A 20,697-nucleotide genomic window follows, 5' to 3' on the forward strand; every position below is an offset into this window, starting at 1 on the left:
CTGCAGACAAAATGGACTATTGCTTTAAGTGCAGGTAGCCTTTTAAGTAGCTTTCATTATTTATAATGTCAAGCCTAGAGTTAATTTGTGCAACATTTTAACAGGGAAGGTAACATTGTAATGAATATCAGTAAATATATGTTGTTAATTGAGTATCCTTGTGCTGCAAGATCAATGTGGATAACAAATTTTTAGACTTCAAAAAAAATTGCTGCAAAAAGCAACATAAATCAATCATGCTATTAGTGCCCATTAATAACAATTTTTTTGCCACTGAACTTAAAAGGTTTCTTTTAAGGCAAGTTTATCACAGTTACATTGGATCCACATTGGATCAAGTGCAATACAGTGGCAAAATACTGCTGGCTCAGACATTTTAAGAGCTAGTTTAAGATTCTTCAAATTAATTTCAGCAAATAGTTTCTTCTTTCATTTAGTTTTTGTTTATTACAGTAATGTCAATGTTTCTAAGCACTTAATTGGTTGTGAAGTGCTTTGACCCAGCTTTCTCTTTCTTTCTGAAGAACTACATTCCACATTCCCTCTTCCTTCAAGCTATCCACAGTTTAAGGAGACAGAAATTTAAAGACAGTCAATAACTTCCCTTCAAAAGCTTTTATTTTTATGTAATTTTTTTCCCCAGTGAATAATATTGAGCTGAGAATGGGGCATCAGTCTAAGAAAAAATCTCTTATTTTTGTTTTCTCAATCCAGGGGAGGTAGGCGGTGATTCTGGTAAATACGCTTGGCTTGTTCTCACCAATGCAGCCCATGGGTCCAAAACTGACCACACCATGAACTTCCCATTTACCTGAGCTGTTCTGGCAAAGAAGAGGGCCACCAGAGTCTCCCTGAAACACAACAAACTGCAATGAGTCCCAGTACAATACAGTCGTACGCAGTGAATCTCAGAAGCCCATCATTACACAGTGAATCCTAGTGACACAGCATCAAAATGGATTTCATTGTCTACCATCACATACAGGAAACCCTGTAATATGCCTATGGTGGCACCATGATGCATTTTATGAATGAAGTGCTTGTCTTATCCATGACTTTTAATGGGAGCAAGCACAACAGTCCTAATGGTCTTGTAGATTTTGCTTCTATTTCTTATATTTTTACATTCTAGTCATTACAACTAAACATTATCCTCATACTATTTTAGTATGAGAATCAGAATCAGGTTTAAAATCACCGACGTATGTTGTGAAATTTGTTAACTTAGTGTCAGCCGTACAATGCGGTACGTCTATTACGGTAGGTATATACATGTATTTTAAATAGTTAAATTAAAAATAGTACAGAAACAAATAATATAAAAAAGTGAGGTGGTGTTCATGGGTTCAATGTCCATTTAGAAATCAGATGGCAGAGGGGAGGAAACGGTTCCTGAATTGCTGAGTGTGTACTTTCAGGCTTCTGTACGTCCTTCCTGACAGTGACAATGAGAAGAGTGCATGCCCTGGGTGATAGGGGTCCTTAATAATGGACGCTGCCTTTCTGAGGCACCACTCCTTGAACATGTCTTAGATTCTACAGAGGCTAGTACCCAAGATGGAGCTGATTAACTTAACAACTTTCGTTCCTTAGCTTCTTTCGATCCTGTGCAGTAGCCACCTCCCGCCCCCCCCCCCATATCAGACGGTGATGTGGCCTGACAGAATGCTCTTTACAGTACATCTGTAGAAGTTTTTTTGAGTGTTTATGTGACAAACTAAATCTCCTCAAACTCCTAATGAAATATAGCTGCTGCCTTGCCTTCTTCATCATGGCCTGGTACGGGAACACCAATGTCCTGCATATGACAAGATAGGCAGAACTCAGCATGGATTCCTTAAAGGAAAATCCTGCCTGACAAACCTATTACAATTTTTTGAGGAAATTACCAGTAGGCTAGACAAGGGGGATGCAGTGGATGTTGTATATTTGGATTTTTAGAAGGCCTTTGACAAGGTGCCACACATGAGCTGCTTAACAAGATAAGAGCCCATGGAATTACAGGAAAGTTACATACGTGGATAGAGCGTTGGCTGATTGGCAGGAAACAGAGAGTGGGAATAAAGGGATCCTATTCTGGTTGGCTGCCAGTTAGCAGTGGTGTTCCACAGGGGTCCGTGTTGGGGCTGCTTCTTTTTACATTGTACATCAACGATTTGGATTATGGAATAGATGGCTTTGTGGCTAAGTTTGCTGACGATACGAAGATAGGTGGAGGGGTTGGTAGTGCTGAGGAAACGGAGAGTCTGCAGAGAGACTTGGATAGATTGGAAGAATGGGCAGAGAAGTGGCAAATGAAGTACAATGTTGGAAAGTGTATGGTTATATACTTTGGCAGAAAAAATAAACGGGCAGACTATTATTTAAATGGGGAAAGAATTCAAAGTTCTGAGATGCAACGGGACTTGGGAGTCCTCATACGGGATTCCCTTAAAGTTAACCTCCAGGTTGAGTCGGTAGTGAAGAAGGCGAATGCAATGTTGGCATTCATTTCTAGAGGAATAGAGTATAGGAGCAGGGATGTGATGTTGAGGCTCTATAAGGCGCTGGTGAGACCTCACTTGGAGTACTGTGGGCAGTTTTGGTCTCCTTATTTAAGAAAGGATGTGCTGACGTTGGAGAGGGTACAGAGAAGATTCACTAGAATGATTCCGGGAATGAGAGGGTTAACATATGAGGAACGTTTGTCTGCTCTTGGACTGTATTCCTTGGAGTTTAGAAGAATGAGGGGAGACCTCATAGAAACATTTCGAATGTTAAAAGGCATGGACAGAGTGGATGTGGCAAAGTTGTTTCCCATGATGGGGGAGTCTAGTACGAGAGGGCATGACTTCAGGATTGAAGGGCGCCCTTTCAGAACAGAAATGCGAAGAAATTTTTTTAGTCAGAGGGTGGTGAATCTATGGAATTTGTTGCCACGGGCAGCAGTGGAGGCCAAGTCATTGGGTGTATTTAAGGCAGAGATTGATAGGTATCTGAGTAGCCAGGACATCAAAGGTTATGGTGAGAAGGCGGGGCAGTGGGACTAAATAGGATAAAATGGATCAGCTCATGATAAAATGGCGGAGCAGACTCGATGGGCCGAATGGCCTACTTCTGCTCCTTTGTCTTATGGTCTTATGGTCTTATGGTCCTTGTATGGAAAAGCCTATAAAAAGTAGTGGATACGGCACTGTCCCTCACAGTTAAAGCATGCCCACTATTGAGCACGTCTACACGGAGCGCTGTCCCAGGAATGCAACATCCATCATCAAGGACTCCCTCTATCCAGGCCATGCTCTCTTCTCACTGCTTTCATCAGGAAGAAGATACAGGTGCCTCAGAACCCGCACCACCAGGTTCTGGAACAGTTATTTCCCCTCAACTACCAAGCTCTTGAAACAGAGAGGATAACTTCACTCAACGTCACTGGCCCCATCACTGAACTGTTCCCATAGCCTGTGGACTGACTTTCAAGGAGTTCATCTCACGTTCTTAATATTTATTGTTTATTTATTTATTGTTATTATTGTTGTATTTTTAGTTTTTTTCTCAGCTCAGACTGGTAAAGCCTGAGGTACAGGCATAGCCAATCACACTAATTTCTCAATTGCTAGGAACTTTTGGATTACTCCAGTGGTGTTTAGTATTGTGGCTTTCTGGAAATTTATGTAAATGTTGTGTAGGACTAATTATTTAATGCTATTGTGTAGAATGATACCAGTTGTAGATATTACTATTCTCTATTGACAATAAATAACTGTTCATATTCCATAGTCTTTCAATTTACTCTTTTAATTCAGCATATTTCTGGTGTTTTCACTTATTGATTTCTGAATGCTATGTGTGTTTGGAATGGCTATATCTATTAAATAAGTTGTTCTTGAATGCTTATCCTGTATTATTATATCTGGATGGTTATTATGGACTTTCCTATCTGTAATAACAGATTGGTTTAATATGATCTGTGGGACTCTGACACTGAAACTGGATCAGGTTTGTATTTATAGTAAAGTATGCTGTTGTTTTTGAGTTTGTACTTTAAAGCACAGTTTTGGTGAATGATGTTTACCACTTGATTGTGCTTGTGTAAGTAATCAGATTGCATTAAACTGCTGTTGTTTCTGGTTTCTCTTGCCATTTCTGCGTCTTTAATTTGTTGGTCTTTTGTTATATATTTTTGATTATTATTTGTGTTAACTGCCTGGTCCTGAATTGCCACAAAAAAACTCTCTGTTTCTGGGAAGAGGTCTCTTCCATTGGTTAACTTTTCCTTCTATAGTGATAATGTCTTCATTTTTCTGGATTGTGCTTTTATTTAAGTTTAGATGTGTATACTTATCAGATTTGCATTTGCCCATATGACGTGCTGAATCCTGATTTGGTTGATGAAAATATATCCTTTGAAGTTTTATCTGTTTGTTGTTTTAAATTTTTATGTCTGTTATTCCCCTCCCTCCTTCTGTCCTAGGTAGTTTTAATCTAAGTGTGTCCAAATGTACATAGTGTTCTGTAAAATTTGTCATTTCATTTCTTATTTTTCTCTGTAAGTTTTCCAGATTAGTTTTGGACTAAGATATTATGCCAAAATTATTATTATTATTATTATTTATTTTTACATCTTTCTTTTTGTATTTGCTCAGGTTGTTGTTTTTGCTCATTGCTTGTTGTCCCTCCTGGTGGCTGTGGTCTTTCATTGACTCTATTGTGTTTCTTGTATTTACTGTGATTGCCTGTAAGAAAATGAATCTCAGCATCGTATATGATGACATATATGTACTATGATAATAAATTTACTTTGAAAATAATCCACAGCTGCCTATGCACCTCTGACTATCTCAACAGGCATTTCAGAGCACTGAAGCGATATTTACCAACAACCTTCTGAGTACAATGGCAGAATAAGCAATCTCTCCCGCTGTTAGGCCAACAAACCCAACAGTGATGCCCTGGTTACATTTAGTCCCTTTCATTGATCAGGTCATGTTGTTGGCTTATCAAACACCACTCTCCAGGTACAGGCACCCTGTTCTGAGCAACACACACAAAATGCTGGAGCAACTCAGTAGGCCAGTCAGCATCCAGGGAAAGAGTACAGTTGACGTTTTGGGCTGAAACCCTTCGGCAGGATTGGAAAAATAAATCTGAGGAGTAGGTTCAAAAGGTGGGGGGAGGGGCGAGAGGGAAAACAAGGTGATAGGTGAAACCTGAAGGGGGAGGGGATGAAGTAAAGAGCTGAGAAGTAAATTGGTAAAAGAGACAGAAGGCCGTGGAAGAAAGAGAAAGGAGAGGAGCACCAGAGGGAGGTGATGGGCAGGCAAGGAGATAAGGTGGGAGAGGGACGAGGAGATGGGAAATGGTGAAGGAGAGGAGGGGTGGGGTGCATTACTGGAAGTTAGAGAAATCAAATGTTCGTGCATCAGGTTGGAGGCTACCCAGACAAAATATAAGATGTTGCTCCTCCAACCTGAGTGTGGCCTCATCACGACAGTGGCGAAGGCCATGGATAGACATGGGACTGAGAATGGAAGTGGAATTAAAATGGGCGACCATTGGGAGTTCCTGCTTTTTCAGACAGATGGAGGGTAGGTGCTCAGCGAAACAGTCTCCCAATCTACATTGGGTCTCACCAATATACAGGAGGCCACACCAGGAGCATCGGACACAGTATATGACCCCAACAGACTCACAGGTGAAGTGTTTAGAGCCCTGAATGGTAGTGAGGGAGGAGGTGTAGGGGCAGGTGTAATACTGGTCCACTTGCAAGGATAAGTGCCAGGAGGGAGATCAGTGGGGAGGGACAAATGGACAAGGGAGTCACTTGGGGAGCGATCCCTACAGAAAGCAGAAAGTGGGGGGGGGGGAGATGTGCTTGGTGGTGGGGTCCTGTTGGAGATGACAGAAGTTTCAGAGAATTATGTGCTGGATACAGAGGCTGGTGGGGTCGTAGGAGAGGACAAGAGGAACCCTATCCCTGGTAGAGTGGTGGGAGAATGGGGTAAGAACAGATGTGTGTGAAATGGAAGAGATGTGGTTGAGGGCAGCGCTGATGGAGGAAGGGAAGCCCCTTTCTTTGAAGAAGGAGGACATCTCCTTAGCTCTGGAATGAAAAGCCTCATCCTGAGGGCAGAGGCAGAGGAATTGAGGGGATGGCACTTAAGTAACAGGGTGGGAAGAGGTATAGTCCAGGTTGCTGTGAGAATCCATGGGTTCATAATAGACATCAGTGGATAAGCCGTCTTCAGAGATAGAGACAGTGAGGTGGAGAAAGGGGAGGGAGGTGCTAGAAGTAGACCAGGTAAATTTGAGGGCAGGGTGGAAGTTGGAGGTGAAGTTGATGTAAGTTGACGTGTTCAGCATGGGTGCAGGAAACGGCACCAATGCAGTCATAGATGTAGCGAAGGAGAAGTGTGGGACTGTCACCAGTGTGGGCTTGGCACATAGGCTGTTCCACATAGCTGTGGCCCACGTGAGTGCCCATGGCTACACCTTTTGTTTGAAGGAAGTGAGAGGAGCTAAAGGAGAAATTATTTTGAGTGAGGTCAAGTTCTGCTAGGCAGAGGAGAGTAGTGGGGGAGGAGAACTGGTTAGGTCGTGTGTCTAGAAAAAAGTGAAGAGCTTTGAGGCCTTCCTGGTGGGGGATGGAGGTGTAGAGGGACTGGACATCCCTAGTAAAAATAATACAATGGGGGCTAAGGGACCTGAAATCATTGAGAAGATCCAGAGCATGTGAAGTGTCATGGATGTAAGTAGGAAGGGACTGAACTGGGAGTTTCTGAGTTTGGTCACAGAAAGAGATTACCACCGGACAGAGGAAAGGGAATATCTCAGTGCTTTCCTGCAGATACACAACATACCCACTACTGTGGGTATTCTGGCCTCTGACTGCTCAGAATGACAAGAACAACTTAATACTCCATTGAGAGCCTTGTGTCCATTTGTTGGGAGCACACAGAAATTCAGCATAAAAGCAGATAAAATTCACCAACTCCCAAGCTGCCCATCTGCCCACCCTATCAATCACCTCCTACCCTGTCTATATAGAGCAGAATTTGTGGATCCCACATTGACATCAACCACCCCAGAGTGTGCAGAGCTGGAGTTACCCTTGTTCCTGAGGAACTACCTACAAATAAGAAGAGGACTTATTATATTGCCCAGATGGCAATCAAAGACTGTGGGCATACAGATAATACAGAAAGGGTTCCCATGGACTCAGGGCTCATTTTAGACAGAAACGATCTCTGCAAAATATTTTTGTCATAGAGTCATAGAGAAGTGCAGCAGAGAAACAGGCCCTTCAGCCCATCTAGTCCATCCAAACCATTTAAATTGCCACTCCAGGACCTGCACCAGTACCATATCCTTCCATCCATGTACCTATCCAAACTTCTCTTAAACATTGAAATTGAGCTCATGTGCAGCACCTGTGCTGGCAGCTTATTCCACACTTTCATGACCATCTGAATGAAGAAGTTTCCCCTCATGTTCCCTTTAAACTTTTTGCCTTTCACCCTTAACCCATGACCTCTGATTGTAGTTTCACCCAACTCAGTGGAAAAGGCCTGCTTGCACTTACCCTATATATACGCTCATAATTTTATATACCGCTATCAAATCTCCACTCAATTTTCTATGTTCCAAGGAATAAAGTCCTAGCCTGTGAAATGTGTCCTTCATATGAAAGTTCATATTAAATGTACATTTCTGATCTATTTAAAAGGATGATACAAGGGTACAGAGGAGAAGCTGATGAGGGGAATAGGTGCTGTTAACCTCCAACCAGATTCTTTCCAAGTACCTGACAAGCGGCAGGAGACCCCTCTATATCTTTCAAGCCAGCACAAATCATTGTGCTACGCACTCGATCCCCCCAGAACTTCTTCATTTTGCAGGTCTGATGATCAATGATTGGCATTCTGGCTTGGTTCAGCACTTCAGATAAAACAACATTTTCCTTTTGTACTGTAAAGAAAAGAAAAGAGCAAGGCAGACTTGAGTGGTCAAATACCACACTACTGCTTATTCCTGGAGTGTCAGGTAAGGCTTGCTTCCTCATTTCACAGGGTGCTGATGTGGAAATCGATATTTAGCCTTGGTCAGGATGTGGGCTTAAGTCCCCTTGCCTGAGCACATATTTGAGACCAACGTTCTAGAATTATACTTTGCTGCAGAGTCTTCAAATTGAAACCCCAAATTCCTTTTCAGAAGAAAATGGGCAATTAATGGTCAATCCTTATGTTTTGGTTCCCAATTACCATTTCTTTACAAACTCTGTCCATCATTCTTTGGCTGCACAGCCCATCAGCTCATCAAACTGTAGGAAGAATGATTATATTTTAATAATTTTCTTTTTGAATTGTAGAAAATTAGGTTTATGTTACTCTGTCTTCCAAAGACAAAACTGAAAGAAAGAATATTGTCAAATAATGTGAAACCTTTGAAGGACCTCAAAATCAACTTGTAGTGGATGATTTTTCTTCCCAAGCAAATTAACTTATGGAAATAGTAGAAAGGAAAAACATTGAGTGGTGTAACAAACTTTGTCATTACTGTGATAATGCTACTTTATTTAGTTCATCTCCCACAAAGCCAGCCACCCCATTCTCCGAAAGAAACAAAATTAACTGGGAAAAATAATTTCATGAATTGCCTTTCCGACTCACTAGGCAGATTCTGGAAAACCATGAGGATATGGGGACTCATTCCCTCCCCTTCCTGTTTTGCATTTGAAGATATGTTTGAGAAGCAGATGAATTGTTTCTTGTTGTCACCAATTCATTCTTTAAATCTCGTCTTACCTCTTGTTGCACCCCATCCTGTGGCCCAACATGGCTGACCAGACTGTAGTCGGATGTCCTTCTTGGGCATACAAGCATATCGGATATAGTTGTTTTGTGAAATGGCCACTGCTGATCTGACCAAGGCAATGTCATTGTCAATTTCACTGTGGCGCGGGTAGTAAAAGCGCTCGTGTCTGTAAATTCTTTTCACACGATAGATCTTTTCGGTTCGTTCTGAATGATTCAGGTTGTGTTTACCAAGTACAATGCGCCAATTAGCTGTATCCACTGCTTTCCTTTTCCCTCTGGAATGGACAAAGGTTTGGGTCAAGAGTTAAATTTCAAGGATCATAAGGCCATAAGACATAAGAGCAGAATTAGGCTATTTGGCCTGTTGAGCTTGCTCCACCATTTCATGGCTGATCTTTTTTTTCCCCTCTTCAGCCCTACTCCCCGGCCTTCTCTCTTTGATGCTGTGGCCAATCAAGAACCTATCAATCTCTGCCATAAATACACCCAACGACGGGGCCTTCACAGATGCCTGTGATAATAAATTCCACAAATTCACCACCATCTGGCTAAAGAATCTTGTCTGCATCTGTTTTAAATGGATGCCCCTCTATCCAGAGGCTGTGCCCTCATGTCTTAGACTCCCCCACCAAGGGAAACATCCTTTCCACATCTACTCTGTCTAGGCCTTTCAACATTCAAAAGGTTTCAATGAGATTCCCCCTCATCCTTCTAAATTCCAGTGAGTACAGGCCCTGAACTGTCAAGCTTACCTCATATGATAACCCTTTCATTCCCGGAATCATCCTTGTGAACCGCCTCTGAACACTGTCCAATACCAGCATCTTTTCTTAGATAAGGAGCACTAAACTGTTCACAGTACTCAAGGTGAGGCCTCACCAGTGTCTTATAAAGCCTTAGCATCACATCCCTGCTTTTATATTTTAGACCTCTTGAAATGAATGCTAACATTGCATTTGCCTTCCTCACCACTGACTCAACCTACAAGTTAACCTTGAGGGTATTTTGCCCAAGGATTCCCAAGTCCCTTTGCATCTCAGATTTTCAGATTTTCTCCCCGTTTAGAATATAATCTGCACATTTACTTCTTCTACCAAAGTGCGTGGCCATGCATTTTCCAACATTGTATTTCATTTGCCACTTTCTTGCCCATTCTCCTAATCTGTCTAAGTCATTCTGCAGCCTTCTTGTTTCCTCAACACTTCCTGCCCCTCCACCAATCTTCATATCATCTGCAAACCTGGCAACAAAGCCATGTATTTGATCATTTAAATCATTAATATACAGCATCAAAAGAAATGGTCCCAACACTGACCCCTGCGGAACACTACTCATGACTGGCAACCAACCAGGAAAGTATCCTTTTATTCCCACTCGCTGCCTCCTACCAATCAGCCAATGCTGTATTCATGCTAGTAACTTTCCTGTAATATCATGGGCTCTTAATTTGGTAAGCAACCTTATGTGTGGCAACACACACAAAAAATGCTGGTGAATATAGCAGGCCAGGTAGCATCTATAGGAAGAGGTGCCATCGACGTTTTGGGCCGAGACCCTTCGTCAGGACTAACTGAAAGAAGAGACAGTAAGAGATTTGAAAGTGGGAGGGGGAGGGGGAGATCAGAAATGATAGGAGAAGACAGGAGGGGGAGGGATGGAGCTAAGAGCTGGAAAATTGATTGGCAAAAGGGATACGAGGCTGGAGAAGGAGGAGATATCATGGGACGGGAGGCCCAGAGGATGGGCAAGGAGTTACAGTGAGAGGGACAGAGGGAGAACAGAAAGAGATAGATAGATAGATAGATAGATAGATAGATAGATAGATAGATAGATAGATAGATAGATAAATAAAGAAAGAAAGAAAGAAAGAAAGAAAGAAAGAAAGGATGGAGTTCGAAGGGGAGGTGGGACATTAACGGAAGTTAGAGAAGTCGATGTTCATGCCATCAGTTTGGAGGCTACCCGGACGGAATATAAGGTGTTGTTCTTCCAACCTGAGTGTGGCTTCATCTTGACAGTAGAGGAGGCCGTGGATAGATGTACAGTATCAGAATGGGAATGGGATGTGGAATTAAAATGTGTTACCACTGGGAGATCCTGCTTTCTCTGGCGGACAGAGCGTAGGTGTTCAGCAAAACGATCTCCCAGTCTGCGTTGGGTCTCGCAAATATATAGGAGGCCACATCGGGAGCACCGGACGCAGTGTATCACCCCAGCCGACTCACAGGTGAAGTGTTGCCTCACCTGGAAGGACTGTTTGGGGCCCTGAATGGTGGTAAGGGAGGAAGTGTAAGGGCATGTGTAGCACTTGTTCCGCTTACAAGGATAAGTGCCAGGAGGGAGATTGGTGGGAAGGGATGGGGGGGACGAATGGACAAGGGAGTCGCGTAGGGAGCGATCCCTGTGGAAAGCGGGGGGGGCGGGGAGGGAAAGATGTGCTTGGTGGTGGGATCCTGTTGGAGGTGGTGGAAGTTACGGAGAATTATATATTGGACCCAGAGGCTAGTGAGGTGGTAGGTGAGGACAAGGGGAACCCTATTCCTAGTGGGGTGGCGGGAGGATGGGGTGAGAGCAGATGTGTGTGAAATGGGAGAGATGCGTTTGAGAGCAGAGTTGATGGTGGAGGAAGGGAAGCCCCTTTCTTTAAAAAAGGAGGACATCTCCTTCGTCCTGGAATGAAAAGCCTCGTCCTGAGAGCAGATGTGGCGGAGACGGAGGAATTGCGAGAAGGGGATGGCATTTTCGCAAGAGACAGGGTAGGAAGAGGAATAATCCAGGTAGCTGTGAGAGTCAGTAGGCTTATAGTAGACATCAGTAGATAAGCTGTCTCCAGAGATAGAGACAGAAAGATTAAGGAAGGGGAGGAAGGTGTTGGAAATGGACCAGGTAAACTTGAGGGCAGGGTGAAAGTTGGAGGCAAAGTTAATAAAGTCAATGAGCTCAGCATGAGTGCAGGAAGCATCATCAATGCAGTCGTCGATGTAGCGAAGGAAAAGTGGGGGACAGATACTGGTATAGGCTTGGAACATGGATTGTTCCACAAAGCCAACAAAAAGGCAGGCATAGCTGGGACCCATACGGTTGCCCATAGCTACACCTTTAGTTTGGAGGAAGTGGGAGGAGCCAAAGGAAAAATTATTAGGAGTAAGGACTAATTCCACTAGACAGAGGAGAGTGGTGATAGAAGGGAACTGGTTGGGTCTGGAATCCAAAAAGAAGTGGAGAGCTTTGAGACTTTCCTGGTGGGGGAATGGAGGTATATAGGGACTGGACATCCATGGTGAAAATAATGTGGTGGGGGCCAGGGAACTTAAAATCTTTGAAAATATTCGGAGTGTGAGAAGTGTCACAAACATAGGTGGGAAGGGATTGAACAAGGGGGGATAAAACAGTGTCGAGGTATGCAGAAATGAATTCAGTGAGGCAGGAACAAGCTGAGACAATGGGTCTACCTGGGCGGGCAGGTTTGTGGATCTTGGGTAGGAGGTAGAAACGGGAAGTGCGGGGTGTGGGAACTATAAGATTGGTGGCAGTGGATGGGAGAGCCCCTGAGCTGATAAAGTTGGTGATGGTGTGAGAGACAATGGCCTGGTGCTCCTTAGTGGGGTCATGATCGAGGGGTAAATAAGAGGAGGTATCTGTGAGTTGTCGCTGTGCCTCAGCAAGGTAGAGGTCAGTACGTCAGACTACAACAGCACCCCCCTTATGGACGGGTTTTATAGTAAGGTTAAGATTAGTGCGGAGGGAGTGGAGAGCAGAGCGTTTGTGTTCTACACCACCTTCCCTTCTCACTCCCATATGAGGTATGTGTATTATTCTCTTCTTTGTAAGTGGTCCAATCATATCTTATTTAACCTTTGTGGATCCAAGATACTACTTTGGTTTTGGCATCACCCACTTCAGTGCCTCAGTGAAGTCCACATTTTTTGAGGACTCAAAATCTTGTCCTGAATTCCATGCATCTTAAGAATAAGAGAATTCCCAAGGGAGCTGCTGCCCTGGACATGCCCCTAGCTAAGTGCAAAGCTTAATGTCTTTTTCTATCGCTGGCTTTGTATGGGATAGATCCAAAGATACTAGTGGCCAAGTTTTTACCTATGCCCTCCTGCCTGACTCAGTAATGCAGGCAAACCTCCCCACCTCTTTTTATGGTATGTTATTCATACACCTTGCCTCAAACCATTGCTTACTTTTGAAAGCAGTGTGCTGCAGTCAGGATCCAGTGGCTGTGAATGAGTGTTCCTCCACATATGTGGCTGTAGGATTTACTCCCCTGACGACGCTCCTAGCAAGAGAGAAGAACTTGTAACTACAGCAAGAAATGATAGCCAAGTATGTTCTGTTTAATCACAAGTAATAGTTACCTCACACATGCCAGACAATGACCATCGTCAAGAAAGAGCCTAACCTGGGAATGAAAGGGTTAACGTATGGGGAGAGTTTGATGGCTCTGGGTCTGTACTCACTAGAGGTTAGAATAATGAAGGGAGAATCTCATTGAAACCTATGAAATTTTGAAAAGCCTAGGTAGAGTGGTCATGGAGAGGATGTTTCCTACAGTAGGGGAGTCTAGCACCAGGGGGCATGGTCTCAGAATACAAGGATGTCCCCATTTAGAAAACAGATGAGGAGGAACTTCTTTAAACAGACAGTGATAAATCTGTGGAATTTTTTGTCATAGATGGCTGTGGAGGCCAAGTCATTGGGTATATTTAGTGTGGAGGTTGATTGGTTCTTCATTAGTAAGAACATCAAAGGTAATGGGGAGAAGGGGTAGGAGAATGAGGTTAAGAGGGATAATACAGTAAATCAGCCGTGATAGAATGGTGGAGCAGACTCAGTAGGCTAAATCATCTAATTCTGCTCCTATGCCTTATGGTATTGTTTTACTTCTGACATTCAGTTGCATTTCTGTAACTTGGACCCCACCAATAACATCCTTGGGAATACCAATGGAATTAACTATATAATATCACAGCGACAAAAACAGTTCAGATTCGGAGTTACTTCCTCCAAGTCTCTCACTTACAGACTTCATTTGATTAACAGTTGATTTTTAGAAAGGATAACAAGAAATATCAATAAGGGGAGAGTATTTGATGTAGAATACAAGAATTTTAGCAAAGCATTTGATAAAGGTCCCACAAAGCAGAAGTAAAAGCCCATCACAAACAAGAGAAAATCTTCAGATGCTGAAAACCCAAAGCAGCACTCACAAAATGCTGGAGGAACTCAGCAGGCCAGGCAGCATCTATGGAAAAGAGTAAACAATTGTTGTTTCAAGGGGAGACCCTTTATCAGGACTGGAAATGAAGGGGAGAAGTCAGAGTAAAAAGGTGGGGAGGAAGCAGCACACAGCGGTAGGTGAAACTGGGAGAGAGAAGGGGCTGAAGTAAAGAGCTGGGAAGTTGATAGGTGAAAGAGATAAAGGGCTGGAGGCAGGGGAATCTGATAGTAGACGACTGAAGGCTATGGAAGAAAGGAAAGGGGAAGGAGCACCAGAGGGAGGTGATGGGCAAGTCAGGAGAGAAGGTGAGAGAAGTAAACAGGAATGGGCAATGGTGAAGGGGGGGGGAGGGTGGCAAGTTCAAAAAGTCAATTGTCATGCCATCAGGTTGGAGGCTACCCAGACGGAATGTAAGGTATTCCTCCTCCAACTTGAGTGTGGCCTCATCGCTGCAGTAGAGGAGGCCATGGACTGACATATTGGAATGGGAATGGGAAATGGAATTGAAATGGGTGGCTACACGGAGATCCCACTTTTTCTGGTGGACAGAGCATAGGTGTTCAGCAAAGCAGTCTCATCTACGTCGGGTCTCACCGATATACAGGAGACCACACTGGGAGCACTGGATACAGTAGATGACCCTAACAGACTCTCAGGAGAAGTGTTGCCTCACCTGGAAGGACTGTTTGGGACCCTGAATAGTAGTGAAGGAAAAGGTGCAGGGGCAGGTGTGGCACTTGTTCCGCTTGCAAGGAGATCGGTGGGGAGGGACGACTGGACAAGGGAGTCACATAGGTCACATGATCCCTGCGGAAAGCAGGAGGGGGGGAGATGTACTTGATGGTGGGATCCCATTGGAGACGGTGGAAGGTACAGAGAATTATGTGCTGGATGCATAGGGTGGGAGGTGAGGACAAGAGGAATTCTATCCCTGGTGTGGCGGTGGGAGAATGGAGTGAGAGCAGACGTGCATGAAATGGAGGAGATGCAGGTGAGGGCAGCGTTGATGTTGGAGGAAGGGAAGCCCCTTTCTTTGAAGGAGGAGGACATCTCATTAGTTTTGGAACGAAAAGCCTCATCCTGAGAGCAGATGTGGTGGAGACAGAGGAACTGAGAGAAAGAGATAGCGCTTTTACAAGTGACAGAGTGGGAAGAGGTATCGTCCAGGTAGCTGTGAGAATAAGTGGGATTATAAAAGGTATCAGTAGATAGACTGTCTCCAGAGATGGAGACAGAGAGATCGAGAAAGGGGAGGGAGGTGTCAGAAATGGACCAAGTAAATTTGAGGACAGGGTGGAAGGTGGATAAAAGCCCATGATATAAGCAAAGTGGTAGTTTGATTTAAGATTGTCTCAGTGGCAGAAAGCAATGTTTAAAGTTGATGGGCGTTTTCCCAAGTGTGGTGGAGTGTCACAAGGTTCAGTATTAGACACTTTGCTTTATTGTACACAGAAATACTTTTAATTTAAGTGTAAGGGGTGAAGTTAAGAAATTTGTTCATGGTACCAAAAGTGGCAGGGTGGTTGAAGTTCTAGCACATGGGAAAATGGATGATTTGTTTAAGTTGTTACAAAGTAGCAAATACAATTTTATCATGGTGTCCCTGAACCCAGGTGCAGTGGAACGACAGACTCCCATGTATAGATGGAAGCAAGAATTTATACATAGGAATTCCAACAGAACATGGTTGCTTGAGCAAGTGATACTGTGAGACCAATCCTTCTCCAAAACAAGGACCTCGCTATAAGCGCTAATCAGGAGTCCACTTTAAATAATCACAGAACAAGGAGAACCTGTGCCAGTCAAAATAAACTTGACAAGATTAAACAGAAAGGGCTTAACGACTCTAGTTAAGACAACAATAAACAAATATAGCTACTCTATGGTTAGCTGCATAGGCCTGAAGGGCTCATGACAGAATTTAATCTGAAAGAGTGTCAGAGTGGCAATGGAAGAGTGGGGTTCTGTACAGGAGATGAAAGTGGCATTAACCTGAAGTTCATTTTTGAACCATAGAGAACTGATGGGCCAAATGGTCTCCTTTAGTACTGTCAATTTCAATAATCTACAATGCACGAGTCAAGAATGTGACTAGATACCCTTCACCTGCCTAGATGAATGCGCCATGGGAGAAGATCAACACTATTTGAAACAGAAAGCTTTCCTGATAGGTATCCTATCCACTACACCAAGCATTGATTCCTTCCGCTATCTGTACACCACGGCTGCACTACGTACCATTTGCATAATATACTGCTGTTAGGTGACTAAGCTGTTCAGACAGCATACCTGTGACATGTACCACAAGAAGAAAGGTAGCATGTGTGTTGAAACCCCACTATGTACATTACGCTCCATATCACATAGCTAATAAATAACGAATGGGGTACGAGGGGGAGGTGGGGCATTAGCGGAAGTTTGAGAAGTCAACATTGACTTCTCAAACTTTCGCTAATGCCCCACCTCCCCCAGTACCCCATCCATCCATTATTTATTTATATACACACATTCTTTTTCTCTCTCTCCTTTTTCTCCATCTGTCCCTCTCACTATACCCCTTGCCCATCCTCTGGGTTTTCCCCCCTCCCCTTTTTCTTTCTCCCTCGGCCTCCTGTGCCATGATCCTCTCATATCCCTTTTGCCAATCAACTGTCCAGCTCTTGGCTCCATCCCTTCCCCTCCTGTCGTCTCCTATCATTTTGGATCTCCCCCTCCCCCTCCCACTTTCAAATCTCTTACTAACTCTTCTTTCAGTTAGTCCTGACAAAGGGTCTTGGCCCGAAACGTCGACTGTACCTCTTCCTAGAAATGCTGCCTGGCCTGCTGCGTTCACCAGCAACTTTGATGAGTGTAAATTGAGTATAATGTTTGTCAGGTAAAAATCCAAAAGCAGACAATTATCTAAATGGAGAAAGACCGTAGATGAGCAAAGCATGGAGGGGTTTAAGTATTCTTACACGTGAACAGCAAAAGGTTAACAGGAAGCTGCAACAAATTTTGAGGAAGGCAAATGGTATATTGGCCTTTCTTATAAGAGATCTAAAGTTTAGAAATAGAGAAGTATTTGCAGTAATTGTAGAAGGTGTTAGGGAGTGGCATAGCTGATAGAGCTGCTGCCTCACAGCTCCAGATACCCAGCTTGAAACCTGAGCCCCGATACTCTATATGTTGAGTTTGCACTTCTCCCTGTGCTACTTCAGTTTCCTCCCTACATTCTAAAGATGTGCTGGCTGCGAAGCTGATTGATCATTCTAAGTTGTGTCTAGTGGAGTAGAGTTAATGGAAATAAATCACAGGGAAAGTAACCGGGGGTGTGGAATTGCTTTGTGAGCTGACATAGACTCAATGGGCTGAATGACCTCCTTCTATGTCATAAAGACATACAGGTGCTGATGAGGCCAGATCTTGAGTATTGTATAAAGTTTAGGTACCCCTATTTAAGAAAGGAAAAACTGATATTTATGATGACCTAAAAGAGATTAACTAGACTAATTATTGGGAAGAAAAGGTTGCCCTATATGAATAGATAAAAAAGTTAGATCTTTATTATTTGTGTTTAGAAGAATGAAGGGGGATCTTGTTGAAATAGATCCTTAAGGAGCATTAAAGTGTAGATGTTAAAATGTTTGCACAAGTGGAATAACCTCTAATGAGGGGATATGGTAACAAGATAAAGTGCAGTAATTTAAAGCTGCAGTGATTATAAATTTCTTCTCACAGAAGGTTTTGAATTCTGCACCCTGGAGTGTTGGGAAGCTAGATTATGGGATATTTAAAGAGGAAGCAGATACATATTTAAAACCTCAGGGGATTGAGGACTACAGAGAACTGGAACAGAAAGGGGGAATGAGGCCAGGGTAAAATCAGCCATAATCACCTTGAATGGAGGAGCAGATTTGAGAGGCTAAGTGGCCTATTCCTGCTCATATTTTCTTATGAGATTGCACAACTTTATTTCATCCATGACTTCGAAGATCAAATCTGCACTTTTTATTCCCTGCTTATGTTGCAAGTTTATTTTCAAATATGTTTATTTTTCATCCGTCTAATCCCTGTTTAGACCAATAGTATTTCTTAAGGGAACTAAAGGAAGCTTTCCAAATTATGTAAGAGTTTTCTGAGGTGCCTCTTTCTACTAACTGGTACAGTGGAAATAGAGGACTACGTTCTAATTTGTCATCAACAAAGAAAAATCAAATGCTTTCAGATGCAGAATTTATAACAACTTTTAAAAAGGTTTAATACTTGAAAAAAAGAAAATGGGAGAATATTATGAACTCATTGGTGACCTGACCATTATGACTCCTGTTGCAAAAGATTCCATATCCATCCATCGCCACAACTCGTTGTTTACCTGTAGGGAGACCTGCCATGGCCAGGAATGTGGACGTGCTTCATTCCCAGATATAATCCTTCCAGCTACATTCGGCAAGAACTGTGGGATGCCGCAATCCTCTGGCCAGTCTGAAAACCCAATAAATGTAGGTATTAGCAAGACATCCTCTCAATACATGGACATCTGAAAACACACACTATCACTGAATTGATCTGTGTAATCTGTGCCAAACTGGAAAGATTGAACAGGCCAGGACTCTTCTAGATAGTGAAAGGCCAAGAAGAGACAGGTGGAAGACTTGACATTGTGAAATGGTTTGGTAGGATGAACAAAGGTAAGAGAATTCTATCTTGCAGGATTCCAAAGCTCTGGCCAAAAGGGCAAAGCAGGCACTAATCAATCCAATCGTGAACTTAGAGAGAATTAAGTGTCCAGGCTTTGGTAATTATGTTGAACTCAATGTCTCATTGAATAGTTGAGATGACTAGACGGGTGACATTGAAGGAGAAGTTGAATATACATTTGAGAGAGAAAGAATTAGAAAGTTAATAGGATTCGATAAATAGAGTAGGCGGAAAGACATATGGAGCATAAACTCTAGCATGTATCATATGTACCAAATTGATGTTGACTCTAAGTAATTCTCTGCACAGTAGTATAGCTAGTAGAGTTACTGCCTCAGCACTCCAGCAGCCCAGATTTGATCCTGACCACAAGTGCCTTCTGTGTGGATTTTGTATGCTCTACCTGTGACCACATTGGTTCCTCTGGATTCCTCCCACATCCTAAAAACATGGTAGCTGTTACCTTAATTGGCCCCAGTAAATTGTCCCCAGGTATATTCACGAGTGTTACACTTTGGGGTTGGGAGAGGAGTTGATGGAAATGTGAGAAACATCAATTGGGTTACAGTAGGATTAGAGTAGAGTAATTGGTTTCTTGTTGGTTGGTATCTCCTCATCTTATTCTCCTGTAACCTACAACATATTCTCTCACACATATACAAAAATTTCTCTTTTTAAAGTTTTTTCTCCACTTTTCTATAGTAACAGGCAAATTATAGCACCCGGTTTAAAAACTAACCAGGTTTTCTAAGATGTGTGAAGAAACCAGAACACTTGAAGGAAACCTGTATTGTCACGGGAGGACAAATAAACTCTGTCACACAGACATCAGCTGAGGTCAGAACTGATCCAGGGTCCTTGGAGCTGTGCAGAAGCTGTAACACGTACATTCAGTACTTGATTACTGATTCACATTAGCATTGTTTAGGTTAGAAAATGATTTTCAACCTTTTTTCAATGAGAAGACAATTTCACTGCTCTTACCTAGAAATCCAACTTTTTGCTGAAGACCATTCCCAAAATAAAATGCATGACTTATCATTAATACAAGGACAATCAAAGGCTCACTCTGATCCAACATGTTCAGCAACCATCCATCGCATAATTCTAAATATCCCCGCCTTTGCTCAATAATTTATATAAGTGCAGAGCACACAGAAACTTTCATGTGACTCCATTGACACCATTGTGCCAGGATTAGCCTGTTCTACTTTACAACAACCAAACATGAAATAGAATGGGCCCAGATATTTCTGTGTGGCCTTTGCACCTGCTTGTCAGCCATTCCTACAGTGAATCAGTAGTTTCAGTGATGTTTTGACCGACCATGCACAAACAGCTGGGTCAGTGACTGTGTATTGTATTCGAGAAGGAATTAGACAGATTAGGAGAATAGACAAAGAAGTGGGAGATGGAATATAATACAGGGAATTGCATGGTCATTCATTTTGGTAGAAGGAATAAAGATGTGTACTTTGTGGTAAATGGAGAGAAAATTCAAAAGTCAGAGGTGCAGAGGGACTTGGGAATCTGCATGCAGGATTCCCTAAAGGTTAACGTGCAGGTTGGGTCAGTGATATGGAAGGCAATGCAATGTCAGCATTCATTTCAAGAGGACTAGAATATAAGAGCAAGGATGTGATGCTGAGGCTTTATAAGGCATTGGTCAGACTGCACTTGGAGTATTGTGAGTGTTTTTGGGTCCCTTATCTAAGAAAAGATGTGCTGGTATTGGAGAAGGTCCAGAAGAAGTTCATGAGAATGGATCTGGGAATCAAACGGTTAACATATAAGAAGTGCTTGATGGGTATGGGTCTGTACTTGCTGGAGTTTAGAAGAATGAGGCGGGGAACCTCATTGAAACTTATGGAATACTGAAAGGCCTAGATAGATTGGATGTGGAGAGGTTGTTTCCTATGTTGGGAGTCTAGGACCAGAGGCCACAGCCTCAGAATATAGAGACGTCCATTTAGAACAGAGATGAGGAGGAATTTCTTT

At 42.9% G+C, this 20,697-nt stretch overlaps 1 protein-coding gene across 1 annotated transcript; it reads right to left on the bottom strand.

Moving 5' to 3' along the window:
* Positions 1 to 671: 671 nt before the first annotated feature.
* Positions 672 to 19,780, bottom strand: zgc:112285 (uncharacterized protein LOC561476 homolog). Its single transcript, XM_063070718.1, has 6 exons — positions 19,684 to 19,780; positions 18,374 to 18,483; positions 12,983 to 13,077; positions 8,781 to 9,067; positions 7,781 to 7,944; positions 672 to 851 (listed from the first exon to the last, which is right to left on the bottom strand). The coding sequence occupies exons 1-6, from the start codon at positions 19,778 to 19,780 to the stop codon at positions 672 to 674; spliced, it is 933 nt and encodes a 310-aa protein (XP_062926788.1).
* Between the last annotated feature and the right edge of the window lie 917 nt (positions 19,781 to 20,697).

Source organism: Mobula hypostoma, chromosome 18, assembly GCF_963921235.1.
Source record: "Mobula hypostoma chromosome 18, sMobHyp1.1, whole genome shotgun sequence".
Classification (NCBI taxonomy): Eukaryota; Metazoa; Chordata; class Chondrichthyes; order Myliobatiformes; family Myliobatidae; genus Mobula; species Mobula hypostoma.

What these genes read in the sequence shown, in the direction of transcription:
- zgc:112285 (XM_063070718.1), bottom strand. Translation starts at nt 19,780, where the DNA reads ATGTTGGATCAGAGTGAGCCTTTGATTGTCCTTGTATTAATGATAAGT. An exon ending in GCAAAAAGTTGGATTTCTAG is followed by an intron (nt 18,484 to 19,683) that starts GTAAGAGCAGTG and finishes TTGGGTTTTCAG; the next exon opens with ACTGGCCAGAGGATTGCGGC. An exon ending in GCAGCACACTGCTTTCAAAA is followed by an intron (nt 9,068 to 12,982) that starts GTAAGCAATGGT and finishes TGTCCATTCCAG; the next exon opens with AGGGAAAAGGAAAGCAGTGG.